General features: G+C 38.1%; 1 protein-coding gene across 2 annotated transcripts; it reads right to left on the bottom strand.

Annotated features, from left to right (window-relative positions):
- Positions 1-947: 947 nt before the first annotated feature.
- LOC139134142 (tyrosine-protein kinase yes-like) lies at positions 948-23,325 on the bottom strand. Of its 2 annotated transcripts, none has more exons than XM_070701062.1 (12): positions 23,187-23,325; positions 9,976-10,194; positions 9,251-9,344; positions 8,821-8,919; positions 7,725-7,828; positions 6,477-6,626; positions 5,849-6,004; positions 5,252-5,397; positions 4,683-4,796; positions 3,769-3,919; positions 3,273-3,404; positions 948-2,887 (listed from the first exon to the last, which is right to left on the bottom strand). In XM_070701062.1, the coding sequence occupies exons 2-12, from the start codon at positions 10,010-10,012 to the stop codon at positions 2,676-2,678; spliced, it is 1,395 nt and encodes a 464-aa protein (XP_070557163.1). In that variant the 5' UTR covers positions 10,013-10,194; positions 23,187-23,325; the 3' UTR covers positions 948-2,675. The 2 variants fall into 2 exon arrangements, with proteins under 2 accessions (XP_070557163.1, XP_070557162.1); XM_070701061.1 differs by having other exon boundaries at positions 23,175-23,323.
- Positions 23,326-24,135: the final 810 nt, after the last annotated feature.

Below are 24,135 nucleotides of genomic sequence, written 5' to 3' on the forward strand. Positions count from 1 at the left end.
TGCTAGTAGAGTAGGGATCGTGTTACATTCAAAACAGCAGACATAAAACTAGGAGCAGATGGTAACTATGGAGACAAAAATGTTCACAATTGCTGTTAAAGTCTTTAGCTGCACGTGAACTTCTATAGTCGATTTATTTTTCAGAGTTTCCTGTGTGCCATCGATTTCTTATTCAATTAAGTTCATGTTATCAACTTTGACATCACCAGTTTGTTCTCGTGTCAACCAACTGTAAAGTCAAAGTTCCGAACTTGTCGCACTGAAAGGAATCTCAAGACAAAATCCAGGACTTTCTCAACTGGCATTGAGCCTTTCCACGAACCTAAACTGAGCAATCAAAAGCACAGTCACCGAACAAGGAAAACTTATTGACTGATGATGCTACATCTATCGATGCGATAAATACGCACGAAATGTATGGTGGCGATAAAACAACAGAACCGTAACGAAACACAGGATACTTAACGGCAGATCACATCCTAGGGTTCTTGAACGACTGCGCCGCATTACCGCCGTTTGATAAATACTGATGATTACAACAAAATGAAAAGAAGAAGTGAGTTCTGGAAGAGTCTGTCAAGTTAACTAAAATTGAAGAACGGATAAAAAGTAGCGTTGTCATTGTCATTAAACAATCTAGCTACATAGATGTCGATAGCTGGATATTTGGTCACTATGCTGTACTGATAGATGTTTGCTAGCATTTCAATATTACATTTCGAAAACTAAAATCACTGCAATTTTGAACTCTATTAATAACTTCTCAGAATTGTTTGTTATCATTCTGAGGTAGACAGTGACAGTATTTACTTCTATTGAGTACAAAAAGAGGTAAAAAGATAAAGAAAACACATTTTTTAACATTGTATTTTACAAAAAAAGATTCAACTGATAGATATGGCATGTAATTACAGAAATAGCGATTTCAATTAAACGTGTGTATAATTAATAACTATTGTTTCGAAGAGTTGTCTGTTGTAAATATTATCATCGTTTAATTACAATGCTTGCTTGAAAATTGAGAAGAGATACGACACGCCTTTTAATATCAATGCTTGGGTATAAAATGCTAAACCCATAAATCCCTTTTGTTTCTGAAGACATAGCTCTCCCTTATTGTGATTATTTCCAAGTTTGTACCCAAAACATGGACACAAAACTCTCGATTGGCAGCGTTTGCGGTTAAAAATTTAAAAACTATGCTCGTAAATGTCAGATAAGATACAAGACTACGTAGTGATTTAGTAGTAAAACGTGCATGAAAAATCTATGGGCTATCTAAATCATAGATTGCAATCAAGACTAGAGTTGTTGAAAAGTCATAAAATTGGTGTTTAACGATTACACTTTACAAACAATTATTTTCCTATAATAAATGAACATACTTGAGACATTACCATGGCCAGCATAAACAAATACAATGTACTATTATGCCGTTAGGATGGTGGTCAGACGGTCGGTTTCTACTCAGTGGTCTAGCCGATAATGTCTCAATAGCCATGATAGTAAACTTTAAAATCCATCAGATATACATTAAAACCATCAAACGGATCATAACTAAAATTAATGTAACGTTGAGTGAAAATGAATACAAGCTGTATATTTTTATCAAAAACACTATCATGTTATTTTTTTTTTAAATCGCCCCCCCCCCCCTCCCAATAAAAAGTCTGTTCAAAGTCATAACCGTTTACAAAACTGTAACAAGCATCTTGTTCATCTCTAAAATCATATTGACATGACTTGTATTAAACAAGTAACGACGATCTATACGTTTCTAATATCACACGTTGACGGGTGAATTTTTGTCTACACAATGATTCATTTATCATCACAACTTTGTAGAGTATACGCAATGCGTATTTTATGAAGGTAATACTTTTCATTTCACTATAATTTGGGTAGAAGAAGAAATCTTGAAAGACAATAATATCTAATGTACAGTTACAGCTATCGCCCCTCACATCAACCATTCTTAATTACTGGAAGGTAAGATCTGGACAAATGTAGACAGTATACTTGCTACAAAGTCTATGCCACAACGTGTATCTTTATCTGTCCTGGCGGCACTGAATGAATGTGTTGTATCTCAACCTTGGTTAACTGGAGTAACTGGCACAGAGGAAAGTGTGGGTAAAAGTAATACATTTAAAAAAAATAGCTACTTGATCGGTTTCAGGATTCAAACTTATCTTGTCTTCTTATTAACGGCTTATTGAGCTCATCTGCATAAAACGATAACAAATTCATAAAAAGAAGAATTCGAAAGTCCTTAAAAGACATAAATTTCGAACTTTTTTCGATCAAGCTTGAACATATACATACAAATTGCCGACTATACTTTATAATTACACTTTCAATATCGTAAAAAAATCAGAGAGGAGCTCACTTTTGAACAGATCTGACCTATTTGAAAACTTCTTTTGTAGATTGATCCCACATAAATTATTGATGGATGACAAGTGATAAGTAAATACAGTACCATATTGTCTAAATACTTGCTAACTTAAAATATATCTGTTGTAAGTTGAGATTGGTTCTGGAATCAGAACATTATTTTAGTGTCTACATAGATGTTGTGAATGTAGTCATACGTTATCGATGAAAATGGTAAGCCAGGCAAGATTGCTCTTGCAATTCCAAATCTCCATGGAGACGAGGACGTTTTAATTACTTTAAATCAAGTCGTCCGCCTCTCGATATCCTGGCTCCGTAGCAACAAAGTAGTCATCCAGGTAGCCGTGCAGGAATTCAAAAGTTGGCCTATCAAAGGGTTCCTTGGCCCAACACTTCTCCATCATCTCGTACAAGCTGTCAGGACAGTGCATTGGTTTTGGCATTCTGTAACCGCGTTCGATCTGTTCCAGTACCTCCCTACCGTTCATGCCTGAAGTGGGTAAAAAGGATGTTTTAATGGTTAGATTTCTGAAACTGCTGGTTTGTGAGAAAATGATATTTAGTTGACTCATGATGACGTAATGAACACGTGCAATAAAAAAATGCAAATTAATTTTATTATTACTGGATTAATCTGAAATATGTAATAATACTCACTTTCAACTCAAAAAGTCCTTTACTTTGTTATTTAAATCATGCAGTCGACAGACTTCGTTTATAAATATAGCTAGTTGCAAGCTTTGGTCAGATGAACCAACAAATGGTCTCAACATTATTGGTGATCACGTGCACGACACCATAGTTTGGTTTGGTTACTATTTACTTTTCTAATCCCACGTCCAGTCTGAGAATAGGCCAAACAAACAAAGTCTTACCCGCATAAGGCATCCTTCCCTTAGTGACGATTTCTGTGAGTAGGATTCCGTAACTCCAAACATCGGACTTGATAGTGAAACGGTTAAAGAGCGCCGCTTCTGGAGCCGTCCATTTTATCGGAAATTTAGCACCTTGGAGACACAATATAAGAAAAATTTAGTACACAAACGTCCAGTTCTAACAACTTCACTTCATTAATTATTATTAGAATTAATAATATATATATATATATATATATATATATATATATATATATATATATATATATATATATATATATATATATATATATATTATATATATATATATACACTTCTTTGTACATTTCATTATGTTGCAACGTTGAATTAGTGTACGCCCTCTAAGTTAGATTCTTGAGATTCTGACCATACTTCAAATGCTAGTATAACATTATTTTACTATTCATCCTACATGTTCTATTTCACAAAGAATGGTAAAACAGCAGCACAAAACGGATGGATGGAATGTTCTTACCTTCTCTGGCTATGTACTCGTCTTCAATCAATCTCGATAAACCGAAATCAGCGACTTTGTAGTCCACTTTGTCACCGACCAATATATTCCTGGCGGCAAGATCACGATGAATGAAATTTTCCCTCTCCAAGTACGCCATTCCGGCGGCAATCTTGCAAACAGAAAATTGAATCAGTTGTCATTAATGCCATGGTCCGTGTAAAAATTTTTTGAGATGACAAAACGCCTCTATTTCACTACTACACATTCTCTTTCATCACACATAAACACTGGCAAAACAAATGAGTCAGGCTTGGAGGAAGATTTTAACTTTGTCAGGACTGAAAACATACATGACCTTGGTTCAAGATCATGCTTGTGTAATAAATCAGAACCTCTGATTATATTGCAGGTGACGTTGCAGGGCATAGATCGTCACGTGATCATGTCCTGGATCAGAGCCCATTAAACTATTTTCACACTGACGTCAATATTAAGTTTTACACGATGGGTAAAATATATCGACGGTGTTTTTCCGAAACGTTCGCATTGAAAACGAGCAAGATCACAGTTCGATACAACAAACAGCCTTAACCTTGGGTGCAGTCTCTATGGTCTCTGAAATAACTGACCAACAAGTCATATCGAGAGAACAATGATATGCTCAGAAACGCATACTGCCTCTGGTTTTTGACACACATTTCCTTTAGGTTGCAGGAGCTGGCTTTTCAACATTTCTATAAAACAGTGATCAGCGAAACTTTGATTGCGCTGAGGTGACGACAGGCCATTGCAACAACGCTGTGTAAAAACCATATGACCTGTAGGTGTGCGTAAAACAGCTTTGCGTAAAAAAATCACCGGGAAATGCCCAGCTGACGACCCATGCCAAGCTGGAACTGCTTAGCTACCGCATGTACACGAAAGAGTCTCACCTGTGCGGACATTTCTATCATGTCTGGTAGTTTAGCATGTTGACCCTGGCCGTCCCTCAGGTAATCCAGTAAACTGCCGTTCACCATCAATTCAGTGACAATGTAAATAGGTTCCTGTCAAAAATTGACAGAATTCCATGGCGTTAGGAATTTTCATACATCCGATCAATATTTAGAGCGATGAGGAAACTAAAGAGCATTGCGGTTGTGGAATATTTTGTCAAAAGATATAAAACGATGTTCAGAAATGGTAAAAGATTTCTCTTCTTCAAAACTCATTAAACAACTAGTATCAACTTTTTTCCTGGATTGTAAATTACAATGGAACACCTGACAGCGATAAAGAAGAGGAGTTCAGAACTAATGCACAGTAAGTGTGAAGAGCCACCGTCAACAACCACTGACATAAAACTTGATGTCTTCAGATATACGGAGATCGCGTTACCACTTAGAGTATAGGAAATGTTCTATTGTCACATGAGATGTTATTTAAATAAGGTACAAAATAAAGGTATATCATATTTGGCATTTTCTGAAGTATCATCACGTGATTCGATTTCTACACTTACCGCGTCTGAGCAGACAGCCAATAGATTTACAAGGTTATCGTGACGTAATCGTTTCATGACATTAGCCTCCTGAAGAAATGCCTCGGGCGACATACTGCCCGGTTTCAGTGTCTTTACCGCCACTTTGGTCACGTTGTTCCACATACCTGACATGGAATAGAATGCAAGACATTGGATTGAACAACTAGAAGCAATAAGCGTGTCTGGGACACAACCGACAGCAGCAGCAGCAGCAACAACAACAACAACAACAACGACAACAACGACAACGTCAACGACAATGAAAATAACAACCTAGTTGCAAACGGTTATTATTGCACTTTGCAGCAAAAAATGATCTTCACATAAGTTTTCATACATTTTCCAACATTAAATAAATACATGCTGTCGTATGTTGATGATATCATAGAGATATGGGTTTTGCATTGGATATGCGCGTCTCCACATATCATGACGTCATCAGACCTGTCCAATATCAGTTAATTTATTTACCATTATGACTCACGAAATTAAAAAAGTGAAGAACTTTTTATCTGGATTCAAAACTAGTTTATGGACGAATTGTAGATGAAAATATGAGAGCTAGTACTAGTGTACCTTGCCAGACTTCGCCAAACTGTCCTGCACCAAGCTTTTTAACCAAAGTGAGCGATTCTCGTGGTATTTCCCATTTATCATAGCCAAGACCTGGTGTGTTCGGATTGTCCTTGGGACAAGCTTCGGTTAGTCGTGTGCACAGACCATCCGCACTCGCTGTCAGATAAAGATATATCATAGATTCGTGTTTTTGTTATCATAAATGTGTTTAAGTCAACGGGTCATTTTTAGGTCAAAACCTTTGAACCTTATTCTGAGGTCAATCTCGTATTACGTCATAGGCCATCTGATGATCAGGGTTCACAGTAGATAAAATGCCGAGATATTGCCTCATGTGTTGTGGCCTGAATTGTACACTCCCGTTGTTCTCACAGAACATTTTAGACACTGTTTTCGCCCGTATATGCCGTCTTATCTAAAAAAGGGTAAAACTAAGGGTAGTATACTTAACATTGCAGGAAAGACTCGTGTAATAGGGTAAAATTGCATTCGTTTAGAGAGCTTGGCCAATCAAACACGCAGATGAATCAATACCATTTTAATAGCCAACTATACAGAGTACCATCAGCATGTTAGAGCGATACATAATGTTTTTGGATTTCCCAATAAATAGCGCTGCAAGTTGTACCTTGGTAGTGCTTGACAAGGTCAGCGAGTGTTGGAAAGACAGCTCTAGCAGCGATGAAAAATCCACCATTATCCATAGTTCGGATTCTGTAATGTTTGACACTGTGACCTTTGGTGACGTCATAGTCGAGCACTGACATAGAGTAGGCACCTGTCAAAGAACAGATTGTTTCCATTGTAATGAGTTTTCAAATACGTCCACAAGATACCGTTCATCGCAGTCAGTTATGACCGAATCATCCAGGTGATGTTTCCACCTGTGATGTCGCAGCGGATCACATTTCTAAAAGTAGTGAGTGTCTGGAAAGTAAACGACTTAAACTTTTGCTCAAGATTTCTTGTATGAAACTCTCGACTATTCTCTTGCAAAATCAAGAAAAAAAAATCGGGGTCACCGTGCAAAGTGTGGAACTAGAGAAACTAATTACCGAGCATTTCAACCCGATATTTGAAATTCAAAATGGCCGCCATTGCTGTGTTAAATGTGAAAAATAAAATTTTCAAATCTCGAAAAATATTTCTACTCCACGAGCCTAAACATGAGCCCTATACGTAAAGAATTGTAAGAAACTGGGAGTACGAATATCTGTCCCCGAGGTGTATTCTAACTTACTAGCGCACAAATTCGTTCAATCAGTGTAAAAAGTCCTAAACTCTAAGTAATCGTTACACATTTCATAGGGAATGAGTTCTCAATTAAAACTGGATGCAAAAACATCACGTAAACATCCATAAACTGATCTCTTCCCCATAACAAACGCCATTCTTGTGCAGTTGATCATCATAGCTCAGTTCGAGTGTTTGCAGTGATGGTATTGTGATAATATTAAAGTAACATTTGTCAAAACTCATTTACACATCGGAGACTACTTATGAGTATGTGTGTATGCAACTGAATTGCAAACTAACCAACTGCAACTTCTCTCTTTTGATCAGGTTTCGATTTATTGACACCGGAATGTTATCTGGAATTTAAGTTGAATCGGATATGGAACAGCAATCGCCTACGTGCTTTATGGGGTATTCAAGGAGCAGATGCCATCGTTTGATAACTTTTGTCATTTTTCTTTCACTTCTCGCAAAACTACGATAATAGAATCGATGCAAAATAAACGCATCCCTGTCAAAAAACAGCTACCACTGGCTTTGACAATTGTGAATCAAAATGTACACATTTCATGGTCATAATTGCATTATAGTATCAGCATACAAGACAGCTCATGACGTCATCACTGCTGTTTTCACGTACCTTTAGCGGTTTCTGCTTCCCTTATTAAAAACATTCCCGCCATGCCTCCTGTTGCCTTCAGTTTCTTTTCTGCATCTCTTCGAGGAATGTTTCCATAGAACCAGCTGAAGAAACACAAGAGAGATCACATTCTGATTGTAAGTTTATCTGTAGAGAAATTCTCGAAACTAAATGACAAACGATGGTATTTCACTTCCCATGGAAACCTGCGACCGAAATTGATAAGTCGGACACTTGAAATTGTCACCCAACAAATCAATTTATCTGAAACATTTGTCTCTGAAACCCTAGTAAACTATCGCCTGCAATACTGCAATAAACCTTTGAAAAGTAGTCCGGGCATTTCCCCTGCGCATAAGAGTGATAAGTAGCAAATATGGGCGCCATCAATTGTTTTATATTTTGTGACCCGAGAACTCATTTATCTTTAGTAATTTCTAAATCTTATACAATTTTTGAAAAATGATAACACAACATGAGATAATTGTGCATATATCAGGTATAAAAGACCCTCTAACTTAATGGGGATCTTTGTTCGGAGAGAAGCGCAACTTCGTGGGGATAATTGTTCAGAGAGAAGTGTTATGTCAATGTACCTGGGGTTCAATTACTTCTTACGCAAACTAAATATACAAATCTCTTCAAACAATACCCAGCAAATGGTTTCAGTTCATTTTATACATATTCAAGCACCAGAACTCTCTTGAAAATTTGACAGAATTACCAATCATATTTGTATTCGTTTCCTTATTCCAAAATGGTATGGCAAACAGTCTCAATTCTTCTGCCTACCGTGCTCAAATAAATCTCAAAAACCAAATCGTGAAAGTTGAATTCAATTTATCATTAAACTCCTGAGAACGGATTTATTCGTCCAGTAATCCCAGTTAAAGCATTTCAAGCCCTGAAATCTTGTCGTTTCTACCTAAGGCTTTCAGTGCTTAAGTTGAACCAGTTAAATGGTGAGTGGTTAATCACCCATGAAGTGTGCGACAGATCTGTCACTCGGCAAATTAGAAACCGAAGCTTCATGTCATCAAATCTACTTTTAGTTATTTTAATGAAAAATGTGTATTACAAACGGAATGCATCTTACTCCATAGATTCTATGCTGACTTCTTCTGCAATGTAGTTGCTAGGCACGTAACCTTCATGATTTGTGGTCAGGTGACGGGCCATCCACCAATCACCAGCGCTGTATCATGATCAGAAAAAGAAGAGGTAATTTTCATAATTATTCGATATCTATCAAATATGAGGAAGGCGTGATAACTATCACTATTACTGTTTTGGTATTTGTATTTTGTTTTGGTTATCACTTGTTAAGTTGTTGTTGCCGCTTCTTGAAGTAAACAATCGCACGATAACGAAGACCCTTTGAGCCGTATATCACGTACTCTGCAACGATAAAATTTCAAAAAAACTGGTCTCTCAGTTCCCGATTTTGTGAAACTGAACAAAGTCCACCGAGTAAAAAATGCATGTTAAAAAACCTTAGTAATGATTTCATTGAAAAAACATCTGACCTCTTGTCCGTGACGAGAAGTCGGTCTCCCTTCATAAAGGCGACGTCATCGGTCGACCTCGCTTCGTAATCGTACAGGCCGACATATATCGTAGCTGAAAGAGAAGGTGGAACGAACGTTATTTTCCCGCCAAAATTGTTAACGTTAATGCGTGATATGTACAGTAGAGGAGCTCACGCGGGACAACGTTTCCGAGGTATTGGACATGCTCTGAACTGATAATCCAAAACGTTGTCTGCCGAAAGCTATGATGTGAATCAAAATTGTCACTAATGTACTCTTACCTGCTGGAGTACATTGCTGGTTTTTCGACGGGTGGCGATCCCCCCGTCCGCGAGATTTTGATCGCTTCGTGTTAAACATGATTGAGTATATTGCGTGTTATTCGATGCCAAACACCACAGCGATCTAGCGCGGAAGTTACTCGCACCTGATCTAGTTTCGTTCACTCATAAAACAAGGCTCTTCTCTGTTTCAGTATGGAATGTCAACTTCCAAGTATCTTTGCATAGGTGATTATATCGTTTACTGATTACTACTTGGCGAGAAAATCATTTAGACGTCTGATTCATTCAGCATCTCGATAACCCCCGAAGGCACAACACTCATTGTTACATGCAATAGACTTGAAAGGCATGTCCGACATATGATTAACTTTAAATAGCTTTGAAGATAATGCCCGAAAAGAAATTAAAACGAATGCAAAAATCTTGAGAACTTCTCACCTTCCGGTTCTGATTTGGTCGGTGAGGGCGGTTGCATGCCTAGGTTGGAAGGTTCTGAAGTGTAAGAATTCCTGGGTTTTCCAACTTCAGATCAGTTAAGCTCTTGCTCTTTCGCTTCTTCTTCTCCTCCTTTTTCCGTTTTTTCGCTTCTTTTTTCTCAGCCTTACTATGACTACCACCCATCTTCAAAAGTAAAACTGATTACCTGCTGGAAAATATCTGCATAAAAAAATGGGAAAATATAATATTACATTTTATCAGGCGTCATCGAGAAAACCAGACATGTATAGTTAGCACACGACACTTTCTGCACCGACTTTAACACAGCTTTGCTAACTGCTTCAGATAATGGTAAAAATGCATCAGCAATGTTGACTCTTCGGATACGTCAAATAAACTTGAATGGAAAAATAATGTCCAATCCGACATCTTCATCATCATCATCATCATCATCATCATCATCATCATCATCATCATCATCATTATTATTTATTTATTTATTTATTTATTTATTTATTTATTTATTAATATGTGTATTAATAAATAAATAAATAACATTATAATTATTTATTTATTAATATGTGTATTAATAAATAAATAAATAACAGGCTAATCACGATTAAAGGTATACTGTCACCTGTTCCAATTTTGCCACAGTTACCATGGAAAGAGAAAATCTAACCAATCACAGATTTTAAGCGGGTGGCCGCTTTTTAAAAACAGCGCCCTCACATGGCATTTTGAATACCAAGGAACGCCCCTTTGACTGTATATGGCCATATTTAAATTACAGGTGACTGTATACGATTAAGGCCTTCATTATAATGTTCCATGAAAGGATAATTAAGTAATTCTGAACGTCGACAAATCATTGCAGTTTCGAATAGATGGGGAATGAAATTCCAAATTTTATAGCATGATAAGCAAATGATCATTGACCCATGGCCGTCCTAAACATTGGTCGGTAAAGGTTACCATAACTAGCGCTGGGAGAATTTAAACGATTCATTTCTGAGAGAGGTCGAAATAGTTCACACGTAACTTGGTGCCAAGTCATTTAAAGCTTTGAAAGTCATAACTGCAGTGGAATATACAAAATCAATGGGCAACCAATGCAAACTGACTAAAAATTGGTCGAGAGAGAAAGGTCATGTCAACTCCGAGAATTACCCTCTCGGCCTTTTTCTGCTGTTTATACATAGACAGTACTCTACTGTTTATGGTTTACACAATCTTTGGAGATTACTCTTACACGTGTTGGTCTAAACAATACAACGGTAGTCAATTATAGACAGGAATAAAGCGTTGTAAAAAGTACATTCCTTTCGACCAAGGTAGAACGCACCACGGGGACAGACACTCGGACTCTCAATTTTTTTACAATTCTCTTCTTTTCACCGGCTTAGTTTTCGAAATTCGAAAATTTCCATTTGTCTCCATAGAGTTAACACAGGGATGGCGGCCATTTTGAATTTCTAATATCGGTAAATCTTGGGTAATTTGTTTCTCTAGTGACAAAATTTGCACGGTGACCCCCTATTTTTATTCTTGATTTTGAAAGAGAATGGTTGAAAGATTCCTTGAGGAAAGTTAGAGCAAAAGTTTAAGTCTTTCACTTTCGAGGTGCAAACTACCTTAACCACAGACTCCGGTAGATACAATCTTGCACAAATTAACTATTTGATCATCCCAGCTTAAAATATTGTCTGTTTTGGACACCTTGTAGTTTGTGAACATAAACATTGCAAGAGCTAAGTGATAATTTCATCGGATCACGATGAACTCATGTGCAGATATCATCACTACGCAATAACTAAGGAATCTTGTGTAAACGTCATCAATGGGTGATGGCCGTTCAATGAGCAAAAACGTCATCAACATGTGGTGACATGTCATGCGTAAACATCATAAAACAGGCATTATGGGTTATTAGTCATAAATTTAGTGAAACTGATTACAGACTGTGGCCGACTGTTCTGATTTATCGACCTTGGTATGTAATATAACACTGCACGATTCTAGCCACAAAGCTTGACATCAGAGTGAACGGAAACTCGTGACGCCATACATTTGCTGACGACGGATATTGAATCATTCTTTACGTCACTCATAACACGCTTTTAAGCAAAATGGAAATTTCAGTGATCGAGTTATCATGAATGAGATGTACTCGAACTGTAACCTTTAACCCTGCCTGCATCAAATTTGGCATAGCCCGGCGTCTTGTATAACAAAGTTAAATCTCTATACGAGGAAAGGGGGGCTGAAAGAGTTAAAACTTCCAACATACCTGGCTCAAATAAACAAAGATATTCGGCCACACTCGAAGTAATAAGGGGTGTTAAATGATTTAGAGTCAATAAATACCTAGATGACATCGCTAGACATCAGTTTTGTGACGCTATGTACAAGGTAGACATCGAATTATGAATGCAGAACTTATTCGTTTGAAGGCAATTCCCATTTCGCGTACCTTACCCTGTCGCCTATCCCGACGTCGACGGCTCAACAAATTTATTTTCCCCTTAATGACCTATGTAAGTCACGATTCCATGAAATCCACCCAAAGAAAGATTTCCTCGTTCATTGGTCGGACAACTTTCACTGCATTTCCTTGAAACAAACATGAAGTTGACAACCTCTCTCTGAATATCTATACACGTCGTGACATTTTTACGCATGCGCAATGTGACACAAAAATGCTGGTAAGGTCGATTGTCTTAATAGCGGCAAAACGGTGACTGTACTCATACCAATAAATGCAATGTGTAGTATCACAGAGCGCTGTTTAATACAGTATTTTCCCAAACACTTTGTGGACAGCGAGAAACAGTGATTAATTTCAGTGGCGCGAAATACTAATATGTTACTACATGTGACTTTTGGAAAGTTTTTGAATAGTGACGTCTGAGTGATCGGATCCTAACGATATCGTAGTGACTATTCAAATCATATGCTAGATTGGCCATACCCTATCTCATTTGGTTACGAGAGTCACTCTTTATTTATTACTCTTTTTGAATAATGTTGATTGGTGAGAAATACAAACCAAAATAACAATATAACAATATGACAAAACTTTCAAGTTAGAGACAGACCCCTATTCTGATACGTCAGAAAGTTTGAATATTGCAATACCACAGGCCTAAAGAACTTTCAAAAGAAAGTGTGCTATTGTGAGCAGCAAGTTCCCAACACAGAAATCTTTGAATACTTGTTTCCTTGACTTTAAAAGCCATGGCCAATACGTGTGACCTTTGGCACTTACAGATGCCACACTAGTCATACTGTATACACAGCTTACATGTAAGAACTTCGGAATTTCACCAAAGCGCTTTATATATCTCATCGGTTTCTGACCCAGGAAATAGATATCAAAATGAGTCTTGAGTGTCGTAAACATGGAAGACATACTACCAGCACTGAGTTAGTCAGGGTTGCACCTTGTTGTGTAACCACTGCGAATGGTTATCTGAAATACGGATAAAGCGCTTTTCTATTTTCGCAGACGTTGCCATGACCTCGTTTTCGAGTCTTTATTGCCAAGAGCAAGTCATCAAGTGGTTATTTGAATAGTTGTCGCTCGAGAATGACTGCATCACTGTCAACTCCACAAGAAATTACGCCTTATTTTAGAACGCTACATTAACTTTAGACCATGAAAAACATTTCATGCATTGATGTGCAACCACTTACTTGAGAAAGGTTTTACAACGGAGTGAATACACATAGCTGCGATCCCGGTTTCATGATGCGGCAAACTATTCAAACAGAATCTTTAGAGATGGCTACACCCATCGGATTGCACTTTGATAAGGTAGATTGTTCGCTTTGCACTGAAGATCTTCACAGAGCATCTAGTTCGCCCACTCTCCTTATGGATTCTTAAGCCGCGTCTCTGGTTCGCCTATACTCCTTGAGGTTTTTGACTAAGCAGCTAGCTCGCCCACTCTCAGGAGGTTCTGAATGACGACGCATCTGTTCCGCCTACACTCAGTTCCCGTAACTTATTTCCTGACTTATGGGATTGAATGAACGTGATCAGAATTATACGCGTCTATATTCATGTTCCAAGACCCTTCTTCTTCTGTACCGAAACTTTGAATATGCCAACCTATTCGTTCATTTAGTGTTTCAGATGTCGACACACACAACGTAATGTGTGGTAATCGACACGCGTGCTCACAGACTGTTTTCACTCAAGTTTCATTAAAACTTTCCTACCGTACTTTTCTGACCGTGCATCATCCAGCTACCACTTAAACGACGCGAGTTTGTGCGTCCACGCACCACCTCGCCTCGAAAGCCTTGTCACACAACCTACTGACTGGATGTAGAAACCACACACTGATTGCTTGGGATTAAGGATGGACACCATACGATGTCACAGTTAAATCAGTGAACTTTCATACAAACTTTTAAATCAACATCACTGATTCATCGTCGGCATTGATAAAAGTCTACACTTATTGGGACCTTTTACAGAGGTGAATGTACGCAATTTTACTATAGCTGCATTTTTAGAGTCAGTGAAACTGAACTTCTTGATTGTTTTCCTTTGCAGATAAGTAGCCTAAGTTTCACGTTTTGGCGTGGATATATATATATATATATTATATATATATATATATATATATATATATATATATATATATATATATATATATATTATATATATATATATATATGATATTATATATATATATGTATATAATATATATATATATATATATATATATATATATATATATATATATAAAGTAAGAGATAGATGGGAATTCTTATATATATACATATATATGAATTCCATATATATATATATATATATATATATATATATATATATATATATATATATATATATATATATATATATATATATATAAGAATTCCCATCTATCTCTTACTTTAGCAGATACCGAATCAAAGATCGTACAGTGTATGAATACGCGATACCTTGTTTAGACGGGTAAAGCTACATTCAGAATGGGAATGTGTATTCAAACCGACACAGTCTTAGAATTAACTTCTGGTGAATATTTGTCACCAAAGGTCAGGCAAACGGCTTCACAATAGAAATCTGTTTCACACAATACATCCTGTTAACAATCCTTCCAGACAAACAATTCGTCTGTCGTCCCTGGATTTGGTGCCGTGGGAGTAACGTATTCGCTTTCAGTAAATATATGAACGACTGACATGTGGCAGACCGTCCATTCGAACCAACAAAAGATGTTGGTTAAAGCGATGAACTACGGTCCCTCTATGAACCGTGGATGAGCATACAATACACTGTCGACACTGTTACTGCTATCGACTTGGAGTCACGTGACAAGGAAACGTGACATGCCCTCCATCACTGTCGTATTCTGAGGTTAAATCGATGGGTCACTTCGTTAACATTTAATAGCACGGACAAGATTACACTGAAAAGGTCTGGAATCGATTTGAGTTCATTCTTCTTACAGTGTTGTATTGTTCCAATACCGTGCTTTCCTCGACACATGCACATACCGTGTGAGGCCCTGGAAACGCCAGGGTCGGGCGATAGGCGGTACAGAGAAGCTCAAAATAATATCAACAGCTATGGTTTGCATCCTTCGATATACGGTATCCGCCTGGATATGAAAAGTTACCGACTTTTTCGATGAGACATACTTTAAATTCAAGGCATCTTCTGTATCGCCATAGACATATAACGCGGTCTGATACACTAACACTTTGTTCGGCAAGTATTTCATATATTGAACAATTTCCGAGGGTGCAGGTTCTTCTACATAAACAGTTGTTAAAAGAATTGTCACGTGACGAAAGATGTTATCACAGTTTCCACTGTTACTGAAAAGTTCTGCAAACTAAACATCTTTTCAGTAAATCGCACAATGGACTATGAAGGCTACTTCCTTGTCGAGAACAATGATACACGTCAACGGTTAAGTATGTTGTAGAGTTTAAAATAGCCTGAGCCAATAGCAAACAATAGCAAACAATTCGATGTGACATGATTTAGTACGCAGAGCAACGCTGATATTGGGAACGCTGTTTAAGATTGCCTGGGAGACACAATTATGTTTGTGCACATTGGTGTTTTTCATAACGTTGATTTTCTTCACAAATATTCCATACGTCGCATTGCAGAAATTTCGAATGAGACTGGTTTTTTTTTTCACTTTTATTGTTAAAATGAATATACATAATCATTTTCCTTCCGTCCGTACTTTTCCTGAAAGGCGTGCTCGTGAAATATTTGAAATTTAAATTAAAGTGAGTGCCGATGGCATGACAAAACTATATATAGTATGTTTCAAATAAGCGGAAGTTTCCCGGTTCGAGAAAATGGCCAACTTCGCTTCCTGCAACCTTATACCAAGTTTATCCTGAGCTAGCTTCATAAAACGCAGCTTTCCTAAACATATTTTCATAAATAAGAAATATTAGGAGCACTGCTAATGATCACCCAGTGTATGCAAATACTTGTCAAGGAATCAGTGCTGAACGATTTTAAATAATTGTATTACAACATAAAAAACTCTAGGATATCAGACTTCACCGAAATTTCTGAATTATCATTATCATTACATTAGAGATTTAGATCTCACGTTTTGACAAGTTAAGACAGCCAAAGAGTGAATTTTCGTGAATTCCAAGATTTTTTTCATGGCCATGAGAGTCGGAATTGATGGGAAGTGATGTTATGTTTACGTTTATGTTTAGGCTAATGTGAAAATAACAGTTTTCGATCTCCGACGTTTATTACTTTCTGTTGATTCATTGATAGGACTTGAAGCTGTAAACCCAAATGACCTGACTGGACTGGTCGACCGAACACATTCCGAAGGACCTACAAAGCCTGCGATATTTCGTATGTAATAGGCTGTGATTTCACAATTGAACAGTGCCTCTCTTACGCTTTTGTGAAGATACTCAAGTAAAAGGTTATTGTTAGGCGTGTTGAATGTACATAGTTTGGGTCGTAGAGTTGCTGAATTTCCGGTAATTCCTAGAAGTGTAGGCATGACGCTCTCTAGACACGATTTCCATTGGAAAATATGTATACAAGGATAGGCGTGGTCTGAGACGGGGTCCCATACAGTCTGGAGCATGCCAATCTTGTACATATATTGTCATCGACCATATCGCATAAATTATCAAACACAGTGCAATGTTCGTACTGACACTCAACCGCCAAATTATTTGAAAAAGTGAGTTGATTCTCGTTTTTCTTAAAAGCTTTCTTGCGTCAAGACTTTTAGCAATGCCATTCGAAAATCACGTTTTCACTATGGAGGCAAGCATGAAAGTGATAAAGAACACGGTTCAAATTTTGTTTGCCTTGAACCACCAAATTGCCGTGACGGTGTTAATATGGTAACTGACTACCCTATCACCCGAATGACTGTTGACAAATATTTTCACTATTTATGGCTGTCATCATTGATGTTCCATAAAACAATACTATTTACTTGTTCTTCGCACTTGAGTGCGGCGAATTGCAAATCAATTGTCCTTCAAATAAATTCTGGCCATGGCTATGATTCCGTTGTTGACACTACGAATTTCAGCAAGACTATGACAGTGAGACAAGAAACCAATATCGAAACAAAAAAGTATACTTTTAAGCACATCAAAAGTTACAGCTGTTTTGATGTGTGACTATTTAGCTGATACATGCATGTCTGCAATGTCAACACCCACTAAATGACTAATGTTCTAACAGAATAAACTCTATGTAATTCATCCACTGAATAACACAAAAGTGTTATTAAAACCTTAGGCTAGATATAGAGCTGTATTCAAGAGATAACTAACCACATTTAATATTTTTATTCAATCAACGCATCACTTGTCCGATTTCAATGTGTAAATTTGAGTACCCAATACTAGTATGATGAACAAGTTCACCCGATCGATTCCTCAGATCAGCCTTGAAAAATGTGTGGAGCTACCTAAATCACATGGGTGTATTACATTGGATAGACGTGTGCAGACAGGCTAAAGGATTATTCTGAAAAACAAACGTATTACGAGCTTATCATACCGAAAACTCCCCTTTTGTCTCACTAAATAGTGACGAGACTTATTTTATAAAATGACAGGAAAACAAAGATTTCAACAATTTGTTTCCGAAAAATATTAGTATTGTACACGGAGTTTAATAACACACTGAACCATGGCGTCCATTTTAAATGCATTTGGCGATTTTGACAGCCTGGTTCTTTAATCAAACAATGGCAGAGAACCTTATTTTCTATAAACAGGATTAAACGTTCAACGTATCCTGGAGCAAGGTATGAGGAATGGATTAAAGCTGTCATTTAGGAAATGCGAATCTTACAAACTTTCATACAAGAGAAGTAGAGCTCAAAACAAAATGTACTGCATCAGGGTTTTCTCTCGACTGCGCAATTGCGCAAAGTGCGCATTTCGAGCCATTTTCTGCCCTTTAAAAGTTACTGACAGCGCGAAAATAGCGCACAAAACACAGCAAGCAAATACGCCCATTAGCCCTGCGTACAGGTCTGTGTGTTCCCGGCGTTACACAGCCTCCACCACAGCCATGCAACGGTCTATGGAGATGACTGGCGACCCTGCGGTCCAGATCCGGACCGCAACGAAAACACGGTCTCTTGGCCAAAATTCTGCTCTATCGGGGCAAAATCCTTTCCCTGCCTACCTTTACCTTCTAATCGACCCCAGAAAAGATGCGATTAACTTCTCCTAACGTCCAAAAACCGCTCGTTTTCTGAAACATAACGTACTGGAAAAGTTGTTTACCTAGATCGCCATTTTGAATCTTGCCAGTTACCTCTATGGACCGTTGCAGGGCTGTGGTGGAGGCCGTATAACGCCGGGAACACACAGACCTGTACGCAGGGCTAATACGCCCATATGATGGTGACCCAAGCTCATAGTGTAGTGACCTGTGAATTTGCTGTTGTTTCTGCCCCTAAAATGTCAAGTCTGCCCCCTAATTTTGATGAATGGGGCAGAAATTTCCCCTTCCAGTGAACATACGTACCACAGTCGTTTGGAGAGCTATTCAGCGCTGGGACTATTCGCCCCATAGACGGGTATTTCTCGCTTCTGCACACTCGTCTATGGGGCGAATAGTCCCAGCGCTGAATAGCTCTCCAAACGACTGTGTACGTACCGAGAAAGTACTGCTGCATGTAAAAGAGGGCTTGTGAACTGAGAAATGCCATTATCCCAGAATTGATACGACAGTACTCAACACGATCAGTCTCGGGTCATCGCCGCATTAAATCAGAGCCTAAGGTTATCTTGTAACTAAGGAAATAGACATTTGATTCATCTGTAATCTTCGCTATACAGCAAGCGAACTTGTGGCGATTTCCGAGATTAAACAGTTTTATGATCGTCAATACCATTTCTTGTTGCCAAAACGCTGATGGGTAATACACAAGTTGTAGACGACAGGCAAGGCCTGGGTCACAAACTGGGGCACAGATCTCTAGAGTAAAATTCACATCCGTAAGTTTTTAATACTAGACTTTGTTTGATTAGAAAACTCAATGTCGATTATCCACTTGGCAACGGTAAAGTTAAAACGGGAATGCGAAGACTTAAATCGTCATTGCTGAGAAAGAAGACGATGGTCCCGGTAGACATAGTAACAATATCCGAATAATAACAGGCTTGATGGTGACTAAAGTTGAATACGCTTGAATGGTAGTTGTAACAATAATGATACAAAAAACGTTTATAAATAAGTTAATGATTTCAAACATTTTGCGTTAAAGTGGTTCCTATTAGAATAAGCTAAGTAGTAGATTTGTATTCTAGGCAACTCGTCTCGCAATGTATTACCGTGCCTCATCATCCATGACATACATGATCACACGTACATGATTGTTTGTCGCCCTTTGGTCCCTCTCAAAGTACTGTAAACGTTCCCACATAATGGCACCGACGTCACAAAAACCAAATGTGAGCTAAAAAAATATCACATGCTTAAATGTGCTTGTATGTATATGCATTTGAGATCACATCCAATAGCGTTGGATGAAATATTTTAATTTTCCCCCTCTTAATGTTGATCATATAATTTTAGCCGATGAGACGCAACAATGTTGTTAAGTGAGGCATCGCCGCAAGGTCACACACCCCTGCCCTTAAAATGCAATCGTTCCACAATCTATATTCAAAGTTATGACAGCAAACTAAGTAGTTTCAGTAGCCACATTCAACGACTAAATCCTATGGCTTTCCTCCGTGGTTTTAAAATTACTCGAGGGCATTCACTGAACTGTGAAAGCTAACAATGTCTGCCTGTGACTGATACCAGAGGAACAGAGACCGGTCCAACGATGAAAATTACCACCAGTCGAGACCATATACTTTATTACGCAGAGGAAACATTCCCATGCAGCTATGAAGTTACAGGGCAAGTTGGCTGCATATCGCTGTATAAATCTATAACAGAACATTGTTTGTCTAACGTCTTATTGAAACGGGCAGACACAATCGCAGTCGCAGTCTAGTAGTCGAAAACAAGGAATTTAAACTCAACTCCCGATGAATACGAAAATTACACTGTAGGAAATCCGTTTTGAAGCTTTCTGGAAATCCTGGTCTGGCTTGTAAAGCTAGTGAAGGTGTTTTGACAGTTCACACAAAAATGGACGTAAAGTGGATTAACTGAATGCTTTACAAGAGCGTTGACATAATTATATGAACCTTGCTGTGATAAACATCGAACAAAATTGCAAGTTAATTTGAGGATTTTTTCCCGATCGTCGAAACGACGGAACTACGCATCCTCGACCTCAAAAGGAACATTGTCTGGGAACCTTCATTCAGAGTTGTAAATATACGGATAGGTCTGGAATTTATCAGGAAGAAACACAGAGGACTGTGTATTGCGATAAAAATGCTGAAAACTTCTGTACAAGTGTTGGTCGTTCACATCGAGCAACCAGAAAAACCGAACCAGAGGAGCTAGGGGAGGCATTTTTTTGTTTTAGGTAGTATGCGCCTTGAAGTAACTTTTGCTCAAACTTTCCTGAATGAAACTTTCAGCCATTCTCTTACCAAATCAACAACGAAAATCGGGGATCAACGTGAAAAGTTTGAAACTAGCGAAACAAAGTAACATATTGCGATATTTTAAATTTAAAATGGCCGCCATTCCTGTGTTAACTCTACGGGACAAATTGAATGTTAGATGAGAGACGATGAAAGTTTTTCTTTCTCCAAGAGCTTTAAAAAGTGGTAGATCAGAAAGGAATTGTAGAAATTTTAGAGTCTGAATATCTGTCCCCGAGGCGCGTTCTTCGTGAACATGTGCTTAATTCCTTGACAGATATTGAAAAATAAACATAACCCAAATAAATGGACAAATACAAATTAAAGACATACATTGATGGATGCATATATCAATTAATGAATGCATCCATACCTACTTAACGTATGCTCAATCCCTCTCTACATACATATCCTTCTCATATTACTAGATATATATGCGGTGCACAGTTAATTTCCATACTGCTGAAACACGCTATATTCTATAATTGCCTTTCGTATTTGATATGTTGTTTTTAAAAACCTCTCTACATACATATCCTTCTCATATTACTAGATATATATGCGGTGCACAGTTAATTTCCATACTGCTGAAACACGCTATATTCTATAATTGCCTTTCGTATTTGATATGTTGTTTTTTAAAAACCTTGGCCGACAGAATGCTCACACAACACCGCCATAATACAGAGAACTGACTTTAATGTTGTAAATACATCTTTAAACGGATTTCTGGCAATTGAGGAGAGATATTACTAGAATTTTGTCAAGTGTCAAGTTTCCTACGGCATAAAGAGATCGAAAGTCGTGGAAACCCATGGCGCACAGTAATAGCGCCAAGTAAACACGATTACATGTAACAGCAATGGCTGGTGACACACTCGTCCTACAAAATAAATCGATTTGGAGTTCTATTCAAAGAAACCCCATAGTACCAGCCGTTTCTTTAATGTAAAGGTTGTTGAAACTTGCTTAGAATCCATAGGCAGACATGTATAGTGATACCCAGGTCTTAATGTAGTCTGTTGAGCTATGCCCTAACTCTTGTTATACGGGGCCTGGGCAGATCGTCCATGTGGGGCCTGGGTGCAAATCATAGGGGCTGGTTTGAATGCACTGGGCACTTTGTCTACGCGTACACCTACTTGACCATTCACAGTTAATGGCGGATAATCTTTGTTTGAATGTACCGCTACAATGTGTTAGTCACTGCACAGAATGCTAATTAACAGATTACAGTGTCGGTGACGGGCAAGGTGATTCTAATGGCAATCGCCTGTGTGACGAAGGTTGACATATAACGCATGCCGCTTGTACTCCACGTACATTCATGGTGGAGGGACTGTGCTCCAGGCAAGGTTGGTCTCTCCATGGAGGTGCAATTGAACTCTCCATGGTCTCTCTATTTGCTCAGTTTGACCCTGAAGGTTACCGCCATGGTTTAGCAGTAATAGGACCCCAACGAGAGTAGGAGAACTGTTGTGGTTAAATATTTAGCGACATTTTATCCAAAAGAGAAGTTATGCCTTCATAATAGCTGTGTCGGCAGCGCAGTGTACAAAGTACGAAGTGGCCACGTTCAAACAGTCGATTTGCAAGCCATTATATTATACCGAAGTTGCTTGTCTGAGCCATATACAAAGTCCAGTTCCAGTTATATAACGAATAGACTCTGTCCACATGAGGGGCGTTTTAACTTTTAGCTTTAAACATGTCATCGCTTTGTTTTTATCGTTAACAGGGAGTGCACGCCTACTGTTTGTGAGTGACTTTTAGCCTTGCTATCAGGTCGCCCATGGATTTTAAGTACACTATTGTCCTATGTTCGGTTATTTCCCAGGACAGGCCACAGTACACGGAAATACGTTAACATAGTCTGCAACAAGTCGCCTACGTCAAGCTTTAAATACCATTCACTTTCGATAAACAAGCTCTCTTCATGATCTGAGAGAGACTGCTAAATCAAACAATAATGGCCTCGGATACTGTGTTTGATAGTTATTCCGAATCGAAAACTACACATAGGGAAGTTTGCCGTAAATTGTCACGACACACTCCGACTATAGATGCACTGTAAGCCAACAACATTCAGCTATGCTCTCAAAACTTTCGATACGACCATGTATGTTTGGCAGAACGCAGTAGGTTTTACATACCTTAGTACTGACCTGAAGTCTATGACTCCAATACTATAGTCTGGTACACTGTCTTCACTTCAAAACTCTCCAAATTCGTAGTGTTTTCAGACTGAGTTCAGCTCTGCCATTATGTTCGGTGCGCCCTTCCTTCTTGCCCTCGATCCCACGACACATACAGATATTTTACAGGGGTCATTTCCTGGTTCGAAGGGCAAAGTTCATGAAAGGGGGCGTCGTGCAGATTGCTGGGTTTGCGTTACGGATAAGTGCAACGCAATCGGTGCATGTTTGATGAGATTGACCTCACGAAAGCTTATCAAATTATCTAGACCTTCTGATGATTTTTTTGCACTTTCTTGTTTTATATGTCAAATCCAAGTTCTTGTCACGTGTATGGACTGCATTGTGTTTATGTGTATTTGTGTTCTGGTTTGCAATAGAATTCAAATGTAAACAAAACGGTGAATTTTACATGTATACATGCTGTGTTGGCAAACTAAATAGTTGTTGTGTCAACATGCTTTCGGGAGTGGAACAGGAACTTGCGATTGACAAACAAAAATAGTGAAAAAACTCATCAAAATTTTAGGTACTGATCCTATAAAGGGACAATGGGTATATATATTTCAGAAACATTTACTTTATTTTAATTTACAAGAGAACGTTTATTTTCCCACTGCCTCAAGATTTTAAAATAGAAAGTACGTATTAGAGCAATGAATACAACGTCATGTGACTTTTGAGAATGAATTCTAATCCAAACCAGTACTAGAATTCAGTTGTCAACAAAAATGAACATGAAACATGTATAAGTTGAATTGAAACGTTCAAGAAATGAAATTTACTGAGGCCGATATACAGCTTTTATTCTTTATGCTTGTTTCCCACTCAAATTCACTCATCTCCCTTTATACTGAAATGCATGTCTACGGCGGACCATGAATGATAAACACATCGTCGACAATGTCGATAAAAACTT

The sequence above is a fragment of the Ptychodera flava genome, chromosome 5 (assembly GCF_041260155.1).
Source record: "Ptychodera flava strain L36383 chromosome 5, AS_Pfla_20210202, whole genome shotgun sequence".
Lineage (NCBI taxonomy): Eukaryota > Metazoa > Hemichordata > Enteropneusta > Ptychoderidae > Ptychodera > Ptychodera flava.

Excerpts from the sequence above, each read along its gene's own strand:
- LOC139134142 (XM_070701062.1), bottom strand. The coding sequence starts at position 10,012 with ATGCAACCGCCCTCACCGACCAAATCAGAACCGGAAG. Across the intron at positions 8,920-9,250 it reads CTTCTCGTCACGGACAAGAG|CGCTGGTGATTGGTGGATGG; the intron begins GTCAGATGTTTT and ends ATCATGATACAG. Across the intron at positions 6,627-7,724 it reads GGAAGCAGAAACCGCTAAAG|GTGCCTACTCTATGTCAGTG; the intron begins GTACGTGAAAAC and ends GTTCTTTGACAG.